The following is an 18178-nucleotide window of genomic DNA, read 5'->3' as shown; positions in this document are numbered from 1 at the left end:
GATACACTCTGTCCGCTATCATCCCGATTGTTTCATCCACAGGTACATTGGTAAACAGTGATTCAATGTCCAACGAGGCTCTTATCCCTGTGGCCCGTGTTCCCCGCAGTAAGTCAACAAATTCCTTTGGAGACTTCAGGCTGAAGGCGCAAGGGACATAAGGAGTCAGCAAGCCGTTGAGTCGCTTTGCCAGTCTGTACGTAGGTGTGGGTATCTGGCTGATGATTGGCAGAAGTGGGTTTCCACGCTTGTGTGTCCTGACATTTCCATACACTTATCCAGGTTTGTATTTCCCAATAATCTTTGGCAGGTGGAGTCCGGATTTCTTGGCGTTCACAGTTTCGATCAATTTGTTGACCTTTGCTTTCAATTCGGCTGTAGTGTCCTTCGTTACCCTTTGGAATTTAGTTTGGTCAGAGAGTATGAGGTTCATTTTCGCCGGATATTCGTCTTTTTTAAGAATGACGTATATTGGCGACTTGTCACCTCTCCTGACGACTATCTCCTTGTTCTCATGAAGGCTCTTAGCTGCCGCTTTGAGCTCGGGGAACAGCATGGTGCTTCTGTAGTTGCCTCGATTCTTTCCTCCTTCTGCGATAAGTTCTGCTTGTAAGGTGTCCTTGGTGGTGACCTTCTTTTGTGTCTCGAGGTCGAATATGTCGTCCAACAGTATTTCCAACTCCACTTTCCGAGCTATCTCACTTGGTCTGGACATAACATGACAGTTTATACCCAGATTTAGGAGAGTGACTTGGTCCTCAGTGAGGTTGATTCCTGCAAGGTTCAGGAAGCCGTCGTTCGGTCGTGGAATTGCCAAAGGTCCTCCATATAATGTTAGTTTCTTGATTATCCTGGTTTCGGTGCTGAGGTGATGTCGATCTGTGAGGATGTCGAGGTATTGCTCGATGCTAGTACGGAGACTTTCGTCGATGTTGCTGTTTCTCCATTGGTTTGTAGCATGAAGTAGTTGTGTTTTGTTGTCTTTGATTTCATTTTCTGCTTGTGTATCTGATTTCGAATCAGATCTTGGCGATATTTTATCGTGAAGGCTTGATTCCTTGCTGCTGGGTCATGCGTTTTAATATTAGTATATTTTGGTAGCAGTCTTTCCTGTAGACATATATTATTAAATATGACCGAAAAAGTAAGATTAATAATTCTAACACGAATTTTCTCAATATTTCTTATGTTACTTTTTACTGTCGATGGTAATTGAAAAATCAGTTCTCCAACATTCATTTTTATTTCTAGTCTGACGCGACACTTGAATGCGTTTCGTAATAACTTATTACATTTTCAAAGACTTTAGTTTACACACACACAACTATAACCTGCAAACACTATACAGATTTCTTACTATGCTATAATTCAAACGGCTTTTCATTTTATATACCTGCATTTGGGTGAGGTGATATGTTACAACAGTTTTGGATGAGGCGAAAACAAACATTCAACACAAGATAGAACACAAAATATTGGGTAATATTGGGTAAAGTTAAAGGAAAAGAATGGAAGTAAATGCAAAGGGCCCATTGGCCCATATTTCTTGATGCTTCTATATTGGTGCGGAGTCTTGAAATGGGTAGAATATAGTTCTGCATTAATTGGCTGTTGATTGCTGGTGTTGACCTCTTAATGTGTAATGCCTCGCAGATATCAAGCCGCCTGCTATCGCTGTATCTATCCCTACAGACAAAAATCAGAAGATACAATTGACAATTTACTATAAAACCAAGAAAACTGCCAACCTACTCATGAGAAACTCTCCAGACACAAAGCAGAACGCTTTGAAAGACACCAATGTCGTCTATGCCTTCAAATGCCCACTTGGGGACTGTAAGCCTCAAAGAACTCAGTATATAGGCAAGACAACAACATCTCTTTCCAGGCGATTAACGATGCATAAGCAACAGGGCTCCATTAAGGAAGAAGAAGACTTCTCTTCCATCACCAGAGAAGTCTTAACAAAAAACACGGAAATCATTGATAGATACAGCGATAGCAGGCGGCTTGATATCTGCGAGGCACTACACATTAAGAAGTCAACACCAGCTTGTTGATATATATATATATATATATATATATATATATATATATATATATATGTCGTACCTAGTAGCCAGAACGCACTTTTGAGCCTACTATGCACGGCCCGATTTGCCTAATAAGCCAAGTTTTCCTGAATTAATATATTTTCTCTAATTTTGTTCTTATGAAATGATAAAGCTACCCATTTCATTATGTATGAGGTAATTTTTTTTTTATTGGAGTTACAATTAACGTAGATATATGACCGAACCTAACCAACCCTACCTAACCTAACCTAACCTATCTCTATAGGTTAGGTTCGGTTAGGTAGCCGAAAAAGTTAGGTTAGGTTAGGTTAGGTAGGTTAGGTAGTCGAAAAAACATTAATTCATGAAAACTTGGCTTATTAGGCAAATCGAGCCTTGCATAGTAGGCTGAGAAGTGCGTTCTGGCTACTAGGTACGACATATATATATATATATATATATATATATATATATATATATATATGTATATATATATATATATATATATATATATATATATATATATATATATATATATATATATATATATACATATATATATATATATATATATATATGTATATATATATATATATATATATATATATATATATATATATATATATATATATATATATATACATATATATATATATATATATATATATATATATATGTCGTACCTAGTAGCCAGAACGCACTTCTCAGCCTACTATGCAAGGCCCGATTTGCCTAATAAGCCAAGTTTTCATGAATTAATTGCTTTTCGACTACCTAACCTACCTAACCTAACCTAACCTAACTTTTTCGGCTACCTAACCTAACCTAACCTATAAAGATAGGTTAGGTTAGGTTAGGTAGGGTTGGTTAGGTTCGGTCATATATCTACGTTAATTTTACCTCCAATAAAAAAAAATTGACCTCTTACATAATGAAATGGGTTGCTTTATCATTTCATAAGAAAAAATTTAGAGAAAATATATTAATTCATGAAAACTTGGCTTATTAGGCAAATCGGGCCTTGCATTGTAGGCTGAAAAGTGAGTTCTGGCTACTAGGTACGACATATATATATACATATATATATATATATATATATATATATATATATATATATATATATATATATATATATATATATTTATATTAGTATATTTTGGTAGCAGTCTTTCCTGTAGACATATATTATTAAATATGACCAAAAAAGTAAAATTAATAATTCTAACACGAATTTTCTCAATATTTCTTATGGTTCTTTTCACTGTTGATGGTAATTGAAAAATCAATTCTCCAAAATTCATTTTTATTTCTAGTCTGACGCGACACTTGAACGCGTTTCGTAATAACTTATTACATTTTCAAAGACTTTAGTTTAGTCGCCATCAGGGAAAAGGCTTTTCCCTGATGGCAACTTGGACTTCACCGGTCACGAAAGGACAATCCAGGTGGACTTTGGCGAGTGGATACGGAGTGGTAGCAGTGAGGTCAGTGATAAGGACGGTTTCCCCGGTGGAGGTGATGTTAGGCACAGCCGATTTCAATATTATTGACTGAAGAGCGGCTGTCCTTCAAGATCTTCAATTTGAAACGTCCCTCCGAATCTGTACCGTTGGTAGAGACGGTTCCAGGATACATGTGTTTGCTGAAGAGAGAAAGATCATTAACAGGAACACCAACATTCATCACAGGCTTACCGGACTTAGGAGGAGTCGGTTTGGGTTTAGTAGTTTCATTGTTGCCTTTGTATTGAGCTTTACCACATTTATCCATGGTATGTCCATAGAGTTTGCAATACTTACAATACAATTGAGAGCTCGCATGATTGGTACTCACTTTATCATAACTATACCAAGACTTCTTACTGGAAGGTGGACCTGGTGTTAGCCGGTGTATGAGGCTGTAGGTGTCAGCCGACTTCGCACATCTGATGTAGTAGGTTTCTTCTTTATCTGTTAAATATAAACGGATGGAAGGGGGAACACGTCTCAAGAATTCCTCAGCTAGAAGGAGGTTGACAAGTTCTGAAAATGTAGAGACATGGGCGGCTTCCAGCCATTTCATGAAATATCTTTTCTTTGTATTGGCAAATTCTAAAAAGGTGGTGGTACTTGCCTTTAGATAATCACGGAATTTTCGTCTGTAGCTTTCGGTGGAGAGAAGGTAGGCGTCCAAAACTGCTTGCTTCAGGGTTTGGTATTCATTCTCAGACGCTAAGGTACTGTAAGTAACCGCAGCTCTACCTGTGAGATGCACTCTGAGAAGGGTAGACCATTGCTCTGCAGGCCAGCTAAGTTTTTTAGCTAGGGTCTCAAAAGTGGTGAAAAATACATCGATCTCTGTCTCAACGAATGGTGGCATTAACTTACTTGCATGGGAGGCATTGAAACTTACGGGAAGACTAGCTGTAGCTTGTTGGCGCTGAGTGTGGTGTGTAGTTTCCAACGCGAGTTCTTGTCGACGGTATTCGAGAGCACGATCAGCTTGCTGTTTACTGTACTCCCGTTGTATCTCCAGGTCACGTTTTCTTGCTTCAAGCTGCTCCCTCTCCCTCTCACGGAGTAAGGCAGCCTCTTGTTCCCTTTCTTCTTTCCTGAGGGCAGCCTCTCGTTCCTTGAGGGTGGCTTCACGTCCCTGTTCTTCTTTCTTTATGGCAGCCTCTCTTTCCCTTATTTGTAGAGCTTCTTTTTGTTATTGTAGAGTTTCTCTTTGTTGTTCCCGCTCGATTTTCGCAAGTTCGAGCTTTAGCTTCATAGTTGCCAGAGCATGTCTATCTGCAATAGAATAATTTTCGTAAGTTTCAGAGTCTATCTTTCCTTCATCTAAGAGGTGATCCAATATTAAATTGTGCAAGTCATGTTTGTTGGCTCCATGGGGAACATCTAGTTGATACTCGTGTGCAAGAGTTTGTAATTCGGTCCTCTTGGCACGACTTAAGTTCCCTATTTCACCTACTGGATCATTACGAAAAGCTGGGAGACGAAACATTGTGAAAATAGCAAATAAATGTACAATGAATATACTTGTGATATTGAAAGTGTCAGTAACAGGATGACGTGGCAACTGGTAACTATCCTGTGGAAATTTAATCGTTAACAATTAACGTTAATTTTAGTATGGTAAATGATTAGTCAATCAAAAGCGCAGGAAATCTTGTACCCGGTACTCAATGTAAGAGAATAAGGGCAAGAAAATCCTACTAAATAAATGAAACTGATAGTTTCTAAAACAAATGAAACATTCAATTGTTTCAAAAGTGAATAAGGTAGTCCAAGAATGTAGGCATGCCTTGCCGAGTCTCTATAGGACAGAAGCAAGGGTTTTCCCACTAAATGAAATATGATACTTACAGAATTAGCGAACTTTGTGCTCTGAAAAAAGATAGCTAATTCCCTACCTAAGTAAATATCATCATCTCTGACCAACGTGTAGGGGTGCGAGTGTCAACTGGTGACGAGAACTGCTGTTGAGGTCCCAACTCAGCAATGTAGTCCGTGCTAGACGAACTATGGCCCTCTGTATCCTCCTTTGGCTGGATTGCAGAAGATAGGGTGCTTTGACCCAAAGACAAATCAAAGTACCAGGGTACCAAAATGAGGATCTGTCTAAGATTGATAAATATCCTAGGGACAAAAGGTGGAAAACACGAGTAATAACACTGAGGGAGGGATGACCAATTAACAGAATGACTGCGACCTACAGTCACCACGTAATCCAAAGTTATCCGACACTCACAATATGCTACCCTCGGAAAGCACAAAATGCCCAGCACCATATAAATATTAAAAGTAATGGAAATATTGAAAAGCAACTGTATCAAAGCCAAGTACACTTACCACAAATTGATGTTCTGGTACTAGTACCTGAGTGAAGCTCCCGGACAGGCCCCCATTAAATGTTATGGGAAAATGAGGGAGTGTAGATATTCGGCAGTCATCCTAATGGCTGGTGTCAATGCCTATCACATTTACAAAAAAAAAAGACTGCTTGGCTGTTGTCTGTGGTAAAGTAAGGGAAGACATGCAAAACACATAGTATGAACAATGAAACTTTAATTAAATTGAAGACAAATTATGAACAAAGAGGATCCCTTGGCTATGTACAGTGCAAACAAACAAGTAAAAATATAACATAAAAATTAGGAACAGGGATGACGTTACTCTAGGAATAAAATAAAGACAAAATGAAATAAACAGGTGCTGAGAATAAAGTGCTAGCTGAGAAACATCCACCTGATAGACAGAGCGTATATCAGTTAGTTGTTTTCTGCTTGAGAGCACAAGATATTCTAACTTCAATGGCTGGTTCAAGCCCAGACATCGACTAGGTAGAGGGCGCTGAGGTGCAGAGGTGCAGGTGTGCAGTCGGCGGGTCACCAATCAGAAGCAGGCAGGCTGGAATGGTAGTTTGCTGGTTGACGACGGTGGCAAGCTGTTACCACCCTTGAGACTAAATAAGGTTCTTCTCCCCGCAGTGCAATAAAAGATAATAAATCGGCCTTGCCAACAACTGTCTAGGGGTAAATATAAATCACTTCATAAAAATGGAGAACAATATATTTATGCTAAGGGGGACAATATGTCAACACTTAAATGTATCAATAATAACCAGAAATATTCTTCAGCATGCAAATCATAGAATAACCTCCTTATTGAGACATGAGCACTATCACTAAGACATGGATTAATTAGAGAGATATATACAATATGATCTAACCAGATAATTAACATTTATATGGGCTAAAATAACAGTGACCAAGGACTTAACTTAAAACACATCTCCACTCGACTTCAGCCGCCACGCTTCTGCCCACGCCTTGGACCGCAGGCCAAGCGTCTACCAAAAAATCAACTAACCATCCACACAAAACATTGTGGAAAAGCTAATAATAAAACGCAGCACTAATATTCAAAACATTGTTAAACTAAAGAGTAGTAAACACTGGTACAACATTCCATACAATAATACAGAAACCAAATATGGGCATAATTTAAGGTGAAACTATAAACACTCAATTGACAACAATGTTCCCACACTGGCCATATCCAAATATGGTCAACCGCCCACACGGAGAAACTACATGAGAAATTAACACCAAAAGCCTCACACAATATAATGTAACTCATGCACACTACTGCATGCTATAATATATATATATATATAACATACAAATCTTATATCATACAACTAGATGCTATATTAAAGAACAAGACAATAAAGTAATATGAGAATCAAGAGTAATGCAGAATCCTAGTGAGATTCGTAACATCCCTCCCGTCCCCAAAGAAAAAAATGAAATTAACTGAAGGTTGATTTCATTTTTTTTTTTTTTTTGACTGCATGAAATATAACATGTAATATAACATGAAAATAAACAGGAAAATGCTTCGACTAAAATTCAAGTGCAAAGCAATGAAATCTCACACAGTAAAAAAAATACAAAAATTTCATACATCTTATGAATAGAACACTACATATTATGGCACTGCAACAGGAAATCCCCTGGATAAGGCATCAGCAATAACATTTTGCCTCCCAGGAATATGACGAATTACAATATTGAATTCTTGCAGAATCCATGACCATCTAAGTATTCTCTGGTTTTTACACTTCATAGAGTTGATAAATGTCAATGGATTATGGTCTGTATATACTACCACTTGATTACCTGACAAATATGTCTCAAATTTCTTCACTGCCAGTATTAAACAAAGTGCTTCTTTCTCAACTACAGAGTAATTAATTTTGGTCCTGTCAAACTTACGTGAGAAATAATAAACAGGATGTTCTAACTCATCTGGTCCTACTTGGAACAAAACAGCACCTGCTCCTAAATCTGAAGCGTCTATGTGAAGAATAAAAGGTTTATCATACTGTGGACTAGCTAGCACAGGTGAAGTAGAGAGAATTCCTTTCAACTTCTGAAAAGAGTTCTGACACTCCTGCGTCCACTTAAATTTTACCTGTTTCTTTAAAAGATTTGTTATGGGTGCAGCAACAATGGAAAAGTTTTTACAATACCTCCTATAATACGCACACATTCCAATAAATCTTTGCACAGACTTCTTATTTGTTAGGACTGGGTACTCCACAATTGCCTGAATCTTGTCGTGCAATGGGACTATCCTTCCTTGTCCGACCTCATGTCCTAAATACACTATAGTTCCTTTAGCCCAACTACATTTCTTCATATTGACAGTCAAATTAGCATGTTGTAACACATTAAACAATTTCTTTAAACTGGACATATGATCTACCCAATTCTTACTGAAAATCACAATGTCATCCAAATATGCCCTACAGTCTGGTACATCCTTCAACAAAGAATTCATTAATTTCTGAAAAGTGGCTGGAGCATTCCTTAATCCAAAAGGCATGACATTAAACTCGTAAGCTCCATCAGGAGTGATAAATGCTGTCACTTCCCTTGCAAAATCTGTAAGAGGTATCTGATGATATCCCTTAGATAAGTCTAATTTAGACACAAATTTAGCATGATCTATAGTATCAACACATTCTTCCAATAATGGTAAAGGATAAACATCAACTACAGTTACCTGGTAGAGTTTTCTATAGTCCACTACTAATCTCCACTTATCTTCTGGTTTTGGTACTAATAGACATGGCGAACTCCAGGAACTCTGACTGGGTCTAATGAACCCATGTCGAAGAAGATAATCAACCTCCTCCTGGATGATACGACGTTTCTCGGGTGTCACTCGATAAGGGTGCAGCCGAATTGGAGTCACATTTGTCAGGGTGATATCGTGAGTAATGAGAGAAGTCTGAGTGGGGACCTCCCCAAACAAGCTAGAAGACACCTCCAAAAGGTCCTGGAACTCTGCTCTCTCCTCATCCTGCAAATGACTTAACAATTCTTCCCCGGAACTACTGGAATTAAACAAACAAATATTACTATCTTCCTCAGCAACACTCGACTCTTCAGGAATTACCTCCTCAGCAACACAACAAGCCACAACACTAGGCCCACAATAAGCCTTCAACCGGTTTACATGCACACTCATGGTCTGTCGTTTCTGCTTGGGATGGCAAACCTTGTAAGTAACTTCCCCAAGACGTTTCAATACTTGGTACGGTCCTGCAAATTTATTAGACATAGACGTACCCATACGAGGCTTCAAGACCAATACCAAATCTCCTGGCTCAAAAACTCTGAGTTTGGCCTTGAACCTCTGGTCATGTTTCTGCTTCATTACCTGTTGTTGTTCACTTAGATGTCGTAAGGCCAACTCCCTCGTTCTGGACAGCTTGCTCTGGACATCCGTCAGATAACGCTCACTCTGCCTGGCTGTAACATCTCCTAACAATTTTTCATATAACATCTTTAAAGGTCCTCTCACCTGATGTCCGAAAACCAGCTCAAATGGTGAACAGCCTAGTGCACTGTGCAATCCATCTCTAGCCGCAAATAAAACAAATGGCAGATTATCATCCCAATGCCTGGGTGAATCTTCCCCAGTTGCCTTTAACATTTTCTTGAGAGTTTGGTGGAACCGCTCGATTCCCCCCTGACTCTGAGGATGGTAAGGACTGGAAAAATTGTGCGCTATATTATAAGTTTTACAAAATTGTTGAAAAGTGGTGGAACAAAAATTACTCCCATTGTCAGTTTGAATTATACGGGGCATACCAAATAGTGAGAAAAATCGTTCCAACTGCCTTATAATGGTAGATGCTCTAATGTTACGTAAAGCATACGCTTCAGGGAACCTGGTGGTCATACAGAGTATGGTAAACATATACATATTTCCAGATTTGGTACGGGGTAAAGGTCCGACACAATCCAGTATCACATGAGTAAAAGGCTCCTCTGGCACTACAATAGGGTATAATGGTGCTCGTGGCACAGTCTGATTAGGCTTACCAACAGTTTGACACACAACACAATTGTGGCAATATCTGACAACATCTTTTTTAAGTTTTGGCCAATAAAAAAGTTTACAGATCTTATGATACATACTGGTAATGCCTTGATGGCCTCCCATCAGGTCATCATGAGCAGCTTGCAATACCTGCTCCCTATACTCTGTTGGCACAACGAGCTGGGTTTTAGACTCACAATCATCTGATGAGGGAGTTCCTGATGGTCTCCATCTTCTCATCAGACATTGATCCTTGAAATAATAACCCGTACTCTCCTCCAAAGTATCAATGGAGTCGGCTGCTTCTGCATAACACTCAGCAAGACTGGGATCAGTACTCTGTAACTTACGCAAGGTCTGGAACTCTACAACTGGAGCGAGCGGGCAAGGAATTGGTACCTGGGCCACATCTTCCAGACCATCTGGGTCAGAATAAATTAGGGCTTTGGCACCGGCCTCACTCTCGACATCCATGTGAGCTAAAAATGTATCTTCAAGATCCACCTCCACCTCCCTGTCTGAAGGGGTCCTGGCCTCGAGAACATCCACCTTGGTAGTAACAGGACTTACCACATTCTGCTTACCCATGGATCTGGTCACAACACAGGCTGGATAAATGACACCATCATCCGCCTCTGATTGAGCCAGTACTGCATTAGGTTTAGTATACATAACAGGACAATCGGTCCCACTAAATTGACACTTGTCAAAATCATTACCTACAATGATATCAATCCCAGGAATGGGCAACTGCTCACTGACTGCTACAGTGCACCAACCTGGTGTAATAGAAGAATTCAGGTTAACCTTAATTAATGGTACACGCTGGATATGCCCTCCAAGTCCCTGCAATAACACTACCTCTCCAGTGTCTTCTGTGCTAACATCAGTAAGAACACGGCGAGAAATTAAAGACTGGGAAGCACCAGTGTCCCTTAACAACTGGACTGGTTTCCAGGTTCCACTAGTACATAGTAGGGTTCCCGAATGTAGGTATGGATCAAAATTAGTCATCCACTTGGGCATGACTGGAGCAACATTGGCATTAATGGTTTGCAAACCCCTACTCAAAATTAGACCAGTTGGTCTCAACTCAGGGTGCAAAGCATAACATGAATTTACCACATGACCTCTTCTCCTGCAATGCGTGCAATACCTGCTAGTGGTCGGAACAGCCGAACCCACTGCAGGCTTAATCACTACATTACTTAAGGGTGACAACCCTGTCGGTTTCTCAGATTTAGGCTTTACAGGAGAAGGGTTAAGGGGAGAAGGTGAAGTGGCTGGTCGAGTCTGGAAAACATGATTTTTATGAGCATAATGATTAGTTCTAGCATTAAAATGGTTAATTGGTGCTCTGAAAGGTACTTTAGTAAGTAGTTCATGTTCATCAGCTAGCTTGGCTAATTTGATAAGATCAGTGGTTTGTTTATTTTCAGCCATAAATAAAGCTAATTTCTCTGGTAGACATCCCACTACTTCCTCAGTTACTATGAGGTCTCTTAAAGTCTCAAACTCTGTAATATTAAGTGCTTTAATCCATCTGTCAAAGTGATTTAATTTTACTCTTACAAAATCAGAAATAGTCTGGTCATGTGCTCTTTTTAAACTTCTAAATTTTATTCTATGTGCCTCTGGGATCTGCTGGTAAGCATTCAAAATACTCTGCTGAACAAATTTAAAATCGAAAGAATTCTCAGCCGGCAAAGATGCAAATACCTCTTGAGCTTTACCCTTAAATTGTCCTTGTAATATGCTAACCCATTGATCGACAGGCCAGTTCATGCTGACTGCTAGTTTCTTAAAATGCAAGAAAAATATTTCTGGATCTTCTTCATTAAACTTAGGTAATTCTACATGTTTACTGTACTTAGAACTATTTGTACTCTCTGGATTATTACTAGTGTTACCTTGCCCTGCTGCAATTCTCTGCTGTTCTAACCTGTTATTATTTTCAGCAATACTCTGCTGAATTTCTAATTGTCTAGTCTGCTGCTCGGTTTGCTTAGTTTGTTGCTCTGCTAGTCTTAACTGAGCCTCCAACTCAAGATGTTTTGTCTGGTTCTGCAACTCTAACCTCTGCTTGTCTGCTTCCAACCTCTGCTTGTCTGCTTCCAGCCTAGCCAATTCTAATTGAGTCTCCAACTCCAACTTTAAGATTGCCACCTTGTCACTTGACTCTTCTTCTAACTCTCCCAAACACTCTTCTTCAAGTCTCTCCTCCTCCACCAAGTGTGTGACAATCACTCTTAACACTTGCGCTTTCAACATTTTACTGGAAACTGCTATGTTCAATCTATCAGCCAGCAATAGCAAACCAGACTTCTTTAAGTCTTTAATTTTCCCAAAATTTGGCAGATCTACCAGCGCAGCAACCTGATCCTCCATGGTTGGCTCAATAATCACAACTTACACTTGAAACAACACTGAAAATTATGCTTGGCCCCTGGCACAAGCTAAACACTTACCTGAAATCGTGAAGCGTTGAGTTTTCACAGCAGCTCAGATTGAACAGATAATTTCACAGGATTGATTAGGTGTCACTAGATAATCAGAGTACCTAGGAAGGCAATTGCTATTAATAATTAGCACTGTTAATTGTACAACATTACAGGGAATTAAGGCTTATTCTCCCGGACACAGGCCCTCATTTGTTACCACCCTTGAGACTAAATAAGGTTCTTCTCCCCGCAGTGCAATAAAAGATAATAAATCGGCCTTGCCAACAACTGTCTAGGGGTAAATATAAATCACTTCATAAAAATGGAGAACAATATATTTATGCTAAGGGGCACAATATGTCAACACTTAAATGTATCAATAATAACCAGAAATATTCTTCAGCATGCAAATCATAGAATAACCTCCTTATTGAGACATGAGCACTATCACTAAGACATGGATTAATTAGAGAGATATATACAATATGATCTAACCAGATAATTAACATTTATATGGGCTAAAATAACAGTGACCAAGGACTTAACTTAAAACACATCTCCACTCGACTTCAGCCGCCACGCTTCTGCCCACGCCTTGGACCGCAGGCCAAGCGTCTACCAAAAAATCAACTAACCGTCCACACAAAACATTGTGGAAAATCTAATAATAAAACGCAGCACTAATATTCAAAACATTGGTAAACTAGAGAGTAGTAAACACTGGTACAACATTCCATACAATAATACAGAAACCAAATATGGGCATAATTTAAGGTGAAACTATAAACACTCAATTGACAACAATGTTCCCACACTGGCCATATCCAAATATGGTCAACCGCCCACACGGAGAAACTACATGAGAAATTAACACCAAAAGCCTCACACAATATAATGTAACTCATGCACACTACTGCATGCTATAATATATATATATAACATACAAATCTTATATCATACAACTAGATGCTATATTAAAGAACAAGACAATAAAGTAATATGAGAATCAAGAGTAATGCAGAATCCTAGTGAGATTCGTAACACAAGCCAGCATGGAGGGAGTGTGGAGTGGGGGCGAGTTTAGGATACGTTTACCCTCTGGTCAAAACATTTTGTGCTCCTGGTAGACATATCTTGAAGGTAGCATCTTAGTGTTGTATATATATAAGTAACTTTATGTAGGGAAGAGCAGGCTCAATCTCTCTTGAAAGAGATTACCATCGCAATATATATATATATATATATATATATATATATATATATATATATATATATATATATATATATATATATATATATATATATATATATATATATATATATATACATATATATATATATATGTCGTACCTAGTAGCCAGAACGCACTTCTGAGCCTACTATGCAAGGCCCGATTTGCCTAATAAGCCAAGTTTTCCTGAATTAATATATTTTCTCTAATTTTTTTCTTGTGAAATGATAAAGCTACCCATTTCATTATGTATGAGGTCAATTTTATTTTATTGGAGTTAAAATTAACGTAGATATAGGACCGAACCTACCCAACCCTACCTAACCTAACCTAACCTATCTTTTTAGGTTAGGTTAGGTTAGGTAGCCGAAAAAGTTAGGTTAGGTTAGGTCAGGTAGGTTAGGTAGTCGAAAAACAATTAATTCATAAAAACTTGGCTTATTAGGCAAATCGAGCCTTGAATAGCAGGCCAAGAAGTGCGTTCTGGCTACTAGGTACGACATATATATATATATATATATATATATATATATATATATATATATATATATATATATATATATATATATATATATATATATATATATATATATATGTCGTACCTAGTAGCCAGAACTCACTTTTCAGCCTACAATGCAAGGCCCGATTTGCCTAATAAGCCAAGTTTTCATGAATTAATATATTTTCTCTAATTTTTTTCTTATGAAATGATAAAGCAACCCATTTCATTATGTAAGAGGTCAATTTTTTTTTATTGGAGTTAAAATTAACGTAGATATACGACAGAACCTAACCAACCCTACCTAACCTAACCTAACCTATCTCTATAGGTTAGGTAGCCGAAAAAGTTAGGTTAGGTTAGGTTAGGTAGGTTAGGTAGTCGAAAAGCAATTAATTCATGAAAACTTGGCTTATTAGGCAAATCGGGCCTTGCATAGTAGGCTCAGAAGTGAGTTCTGGCTACTAGGTACGACATATATATATATATATATATATATATATATATATATATATATATATATATATATATGTCGTACCTAATAGCCAGAACGCACTTCTCAGCCTACTATTCAAGGCCCGATTTGCCTAATAAGCCAAGTTTTCATGAATTAATGTTTTTTCGTCTACCTAACCTACCTAACCTAACCTAACCTAGCTTTTTTTGGCTACCTAACCTAACCTTACCTATAAATATAGGTTAGGTTAGGTTAGGTAGGGTTGGTTAGGTTCGGTCATATATCTACGTTAATTTTAACTCCAATAAAAAAAAATTGACCTCATACATAGAGAAAAGGGTTGCTTTATCATTTCATAAGAAAAAAATTATAGTAAATAAATTAATTCAGGAAAACTTGGCTTATTAGGCAAATCGGGCCTTGAATAGTAGGCTGAGAAGTGAGTTCTGGCTACTAGGTACGACATATATATATATATATATATGTCGTACCTAGTAGCCAGAACTCACTTCTCAGCCTATTATTCAAGGCCCGATTTGCCTAATAAGCCAAGTTTTCCTGAATTAATATATTTACCATAATTTTTTTCTTATGAAATGATAAAGCAACCCTTTTCTCTATGTATGAGGTCAATTTTTTTTTATTGGAGTTAAAATTAACGTAGATATATGACCGAACCTAACCAACCCTACCTAACCTAACCTAACCTATATTTATAGGTAAGGTTAGGTTAGGTAGCCAAAAAAAGCTAGGTTAGGTTAGGTTAGGTAGGTTAGGTAGACGAAAAAACATTAATTCATGAAAACTTGGCTTATTAGGCAAATCGGGCCTTGAATAGTAGGCTGAGAAGTGCGTTCTGGCTATTAGGTACGACATATATATATATATATATATATATATATATATATATATATATATATATATATATATATATATATATATATACATATATATATATATATATATATATATATATATATATATATATATATATATATATATATATATATATATATATATATATATATATATATATGTATATATACAAACATATATATATATATATACATACATATATATATATATATATACATACATATATATATATATATATACATACATATATATATATATGTCCACTCAAACTCTCTTTCAAACTCTCTACTCACGTTGCTCCATTCGGAGCAGTGGGTAAGCGCTCGACGAATATAAGCATTGCGAACGCTGGATTTGTATCTTTGGGGGCACTCACTTCTACCGTTCAGGCATAATCCTATGTTGGTGGGCTTAGTATATTCGTTGGTGCTTAAAGAGGTTCCTGTTTTTGTTATTAGTACATCCAAGAATAGCAGACTGTTATTTTCACTATTTTCATGTGTAAATCGGAGTACTGACTCTCTCTCTAGATGGCTTTTTAGATAAATTAGTTCATCTGAGTCTTTTACTATGACGAATATGTCATCTACATACCGGCAATATACAGTTGGTTTTTGTCTGCTACTGAAGACTCTGTCTTCGATGGTTCTCATATAAAAATTAGCAAATAAAACTACTAAGGGGGAGCCCATTGCTACTCCGTCTATTTGCAGATACATGTCTCCTTGTGGACTGATGGAAGGGGCTTCCTTTGTACATGCTTCGAGAAGACTTCAAGTGTGGCTCAGGTATGTCTAATTTGGGGGTGCTCTCGTCTCTGTATACTCTGTCCAGTAACATTCCTATGGTTGTGTCGACTGGGACTTTGGTAAATAGGGATTTAACGTCCAGGGAAGCAATGATTCCATCTGGCTGAGTAGATTTGATTAATTGTAGGAAATCTGCTGATGATTGTTGACTATACTTCCTTGGAGTGTATGGAGTTAGGAGTTCGTTAAGTCTTTTTGCCAGGTGATAGGTTGGAGTTGGTATTTGGCTGATTATTGGGCGTAGTGGGTTACCTGGTTTGTGTGTCTTAACATTGCCATAGGCATATCCTAAGCCATAGTCGCCTTGGAGTTTAGTGAAATGCACACTACCTCTCTTTGCGTTGATTGCAGTAATTGTTTTGTTTACTTTTCGTTTAAGGTCTTCTACGGGGTCCCTCGTGATTCGTTGAAATTTGGTGTCATCACTAAGGATGTCGCTAATTTTGTTCATGTATTCTTGGGTAGGAATCAATGCATATGCTGCTGTCTTGTCGGCTTTTCTTATTGTTACGTCTTTCAGATTTTTTAGTTGTTTTGCTGCTTCTTTGAGTCGTGGGGTTAAGATTGTAGATGAATATGTTCCTCGTTTTTTCCCGGCTTCTGTTAGTAGTTCAGCCTGAAGTGTGAAATGGTCAAGTGGATTAAGGCGTCCTGCACATACCAGTTGTGTTGCTACTGGCAGTATGGGTTCGAGTCACTTCTGGGCAAGTTAGGTTAGGGAGGTTTGGTTAAGTAAGTTATGTTAGGTTCGGTTAGGTTTGGGTAAGTTAAGTTAAGATAGGCTACGTTTAGTTAAGTTAGATTAGGTTTGGTTAATTAAGTTAGGTTAGGTTTGGGTAAGTTAGGTTAGTAAGTTATGTTAGGTTAGGTTAGGTTAAAATTAAGTAGGTTAGGTTTGGGTAAGCTGGTTAGGTTAGTTAAGTTAGCTTAGGTTAGTTAAGCTAGCATAGGTTAGGTTTGAGTAAGCTATGTTAATTAAGTAGGGGTTATGCAGTGAAGTTCAAAGAACAGGTTTAAGATAAAGTGACTAAGAAAATATATTTAACAGAAGTGTAAGTTTGATTTGAAAAGCTGAACTAGTTACATTTGAGAGTGTTATTTAATGCTTGAAGATGTCTTAGAGAACAACATTTAAGTCTTAGAGAACAGCTTTGATGAAGGAAGATGTATTAAAGAACAACATTGATGAACGAAGATGGCTGAGAATAACTTTTTGATGACTCTAAAATTAACTTTAATGTCTTAGAGAACAACTTTGATGAGTGAGAGACTAACTTTAATGTCTTAGAGAACAACTTTGATGAGTGAGAGACTAACTTTTGATGGCCCTGAGAATGACTTTTGATGGCTCTGCGAATAACTTTTGATGACTCAGAGAATAACTTTGATGTCATAGAGAACAACTTTGATGACTGAGATTAACTTTCTGATAGCTCTGAGAATAACTTTTGATGACTTTGAGAATAACTTTTGATGACTCTTGAGAATAACTTTTGATGACTCTTGAGAATAACTTTTGATGACTCTTGAGAATAACGTTTGATGACTCTGAGAATAACTTTTGAGAACAAAAGGGAGTTGGCAAATAACTTTGATGAACGAAGATATCTTAGAAAACAACTTTGATAAACGAAGGTGACTTAGAGATTACCTTTGGTTACTGAGAATAATCTTGATGGCTCTGAGAATAACTTTGATGACTCTGAGATTAACTTTGATAACTGAGAATAACTTTTGATGTCAAGAGTTATATTTTGACGTCTTTGAGTGTGTCTTATTGATGTCCTTGATTGTGTTATTGATGTGTTTGAGTGTGTCATTAGTTTCTTTGAGTGCATTATTAATGTCTTTGATTTTGTCTTTTGATCCATCGAAGAGTAACTTTGGTGTTCCGAAGTGTGTCTTTGATGTCTCGAAGAGTGTCCTTGACT

The 18178-nt window shown here is 37.6% G+C and overlaps 1 protein-coding gene across 1 annotated transcript in view; it reads right to left on the bottom strand.

Annotated features, from left to right (window-relative positions):
- Positions 1-15778, bottom strand: part of LOC138364756 (ribonuclease Y-like) — an 81251-nt gene extending 65473 nt beyond the window's left edge. The window contains exons 1-2 of the mRNA XM_069324725.1: positions 15732-15778; positions 4446-4719 (exon numbers count right to left, since the gene is read on the bottom strand). Coding sequence (XP_069180826.1) covers positions 4446-4719; positions 15732-15778 — 321 coding nt within the window. The remainder of the gene's footprint in view (positions 1-4445; positions 4720-15731) is intronic.
- Positions 15779-18178: the final 2400 nt, after the last annotated feature.

Source organism: Procambarus clarkii, chromosome 14 (genome assembly GCF_040958095.1).
Source record: "Procambarus clarkii isolate CNS0578487 chromosome 14, FALCON_Pclarkii_2.0, whole genome shotgun sequence".
NCBI lineage: Eukaryota > Metazoa > Arthropoda > Malacostraca > Decapoda > Cambaridae > Procambarus > Procambarus clarkii.
The sequence above is the reverse complement of the archived record's forward strand: the minus strand, read 5'-3'. Positions and strand labels throughout refer to the sequence as shown.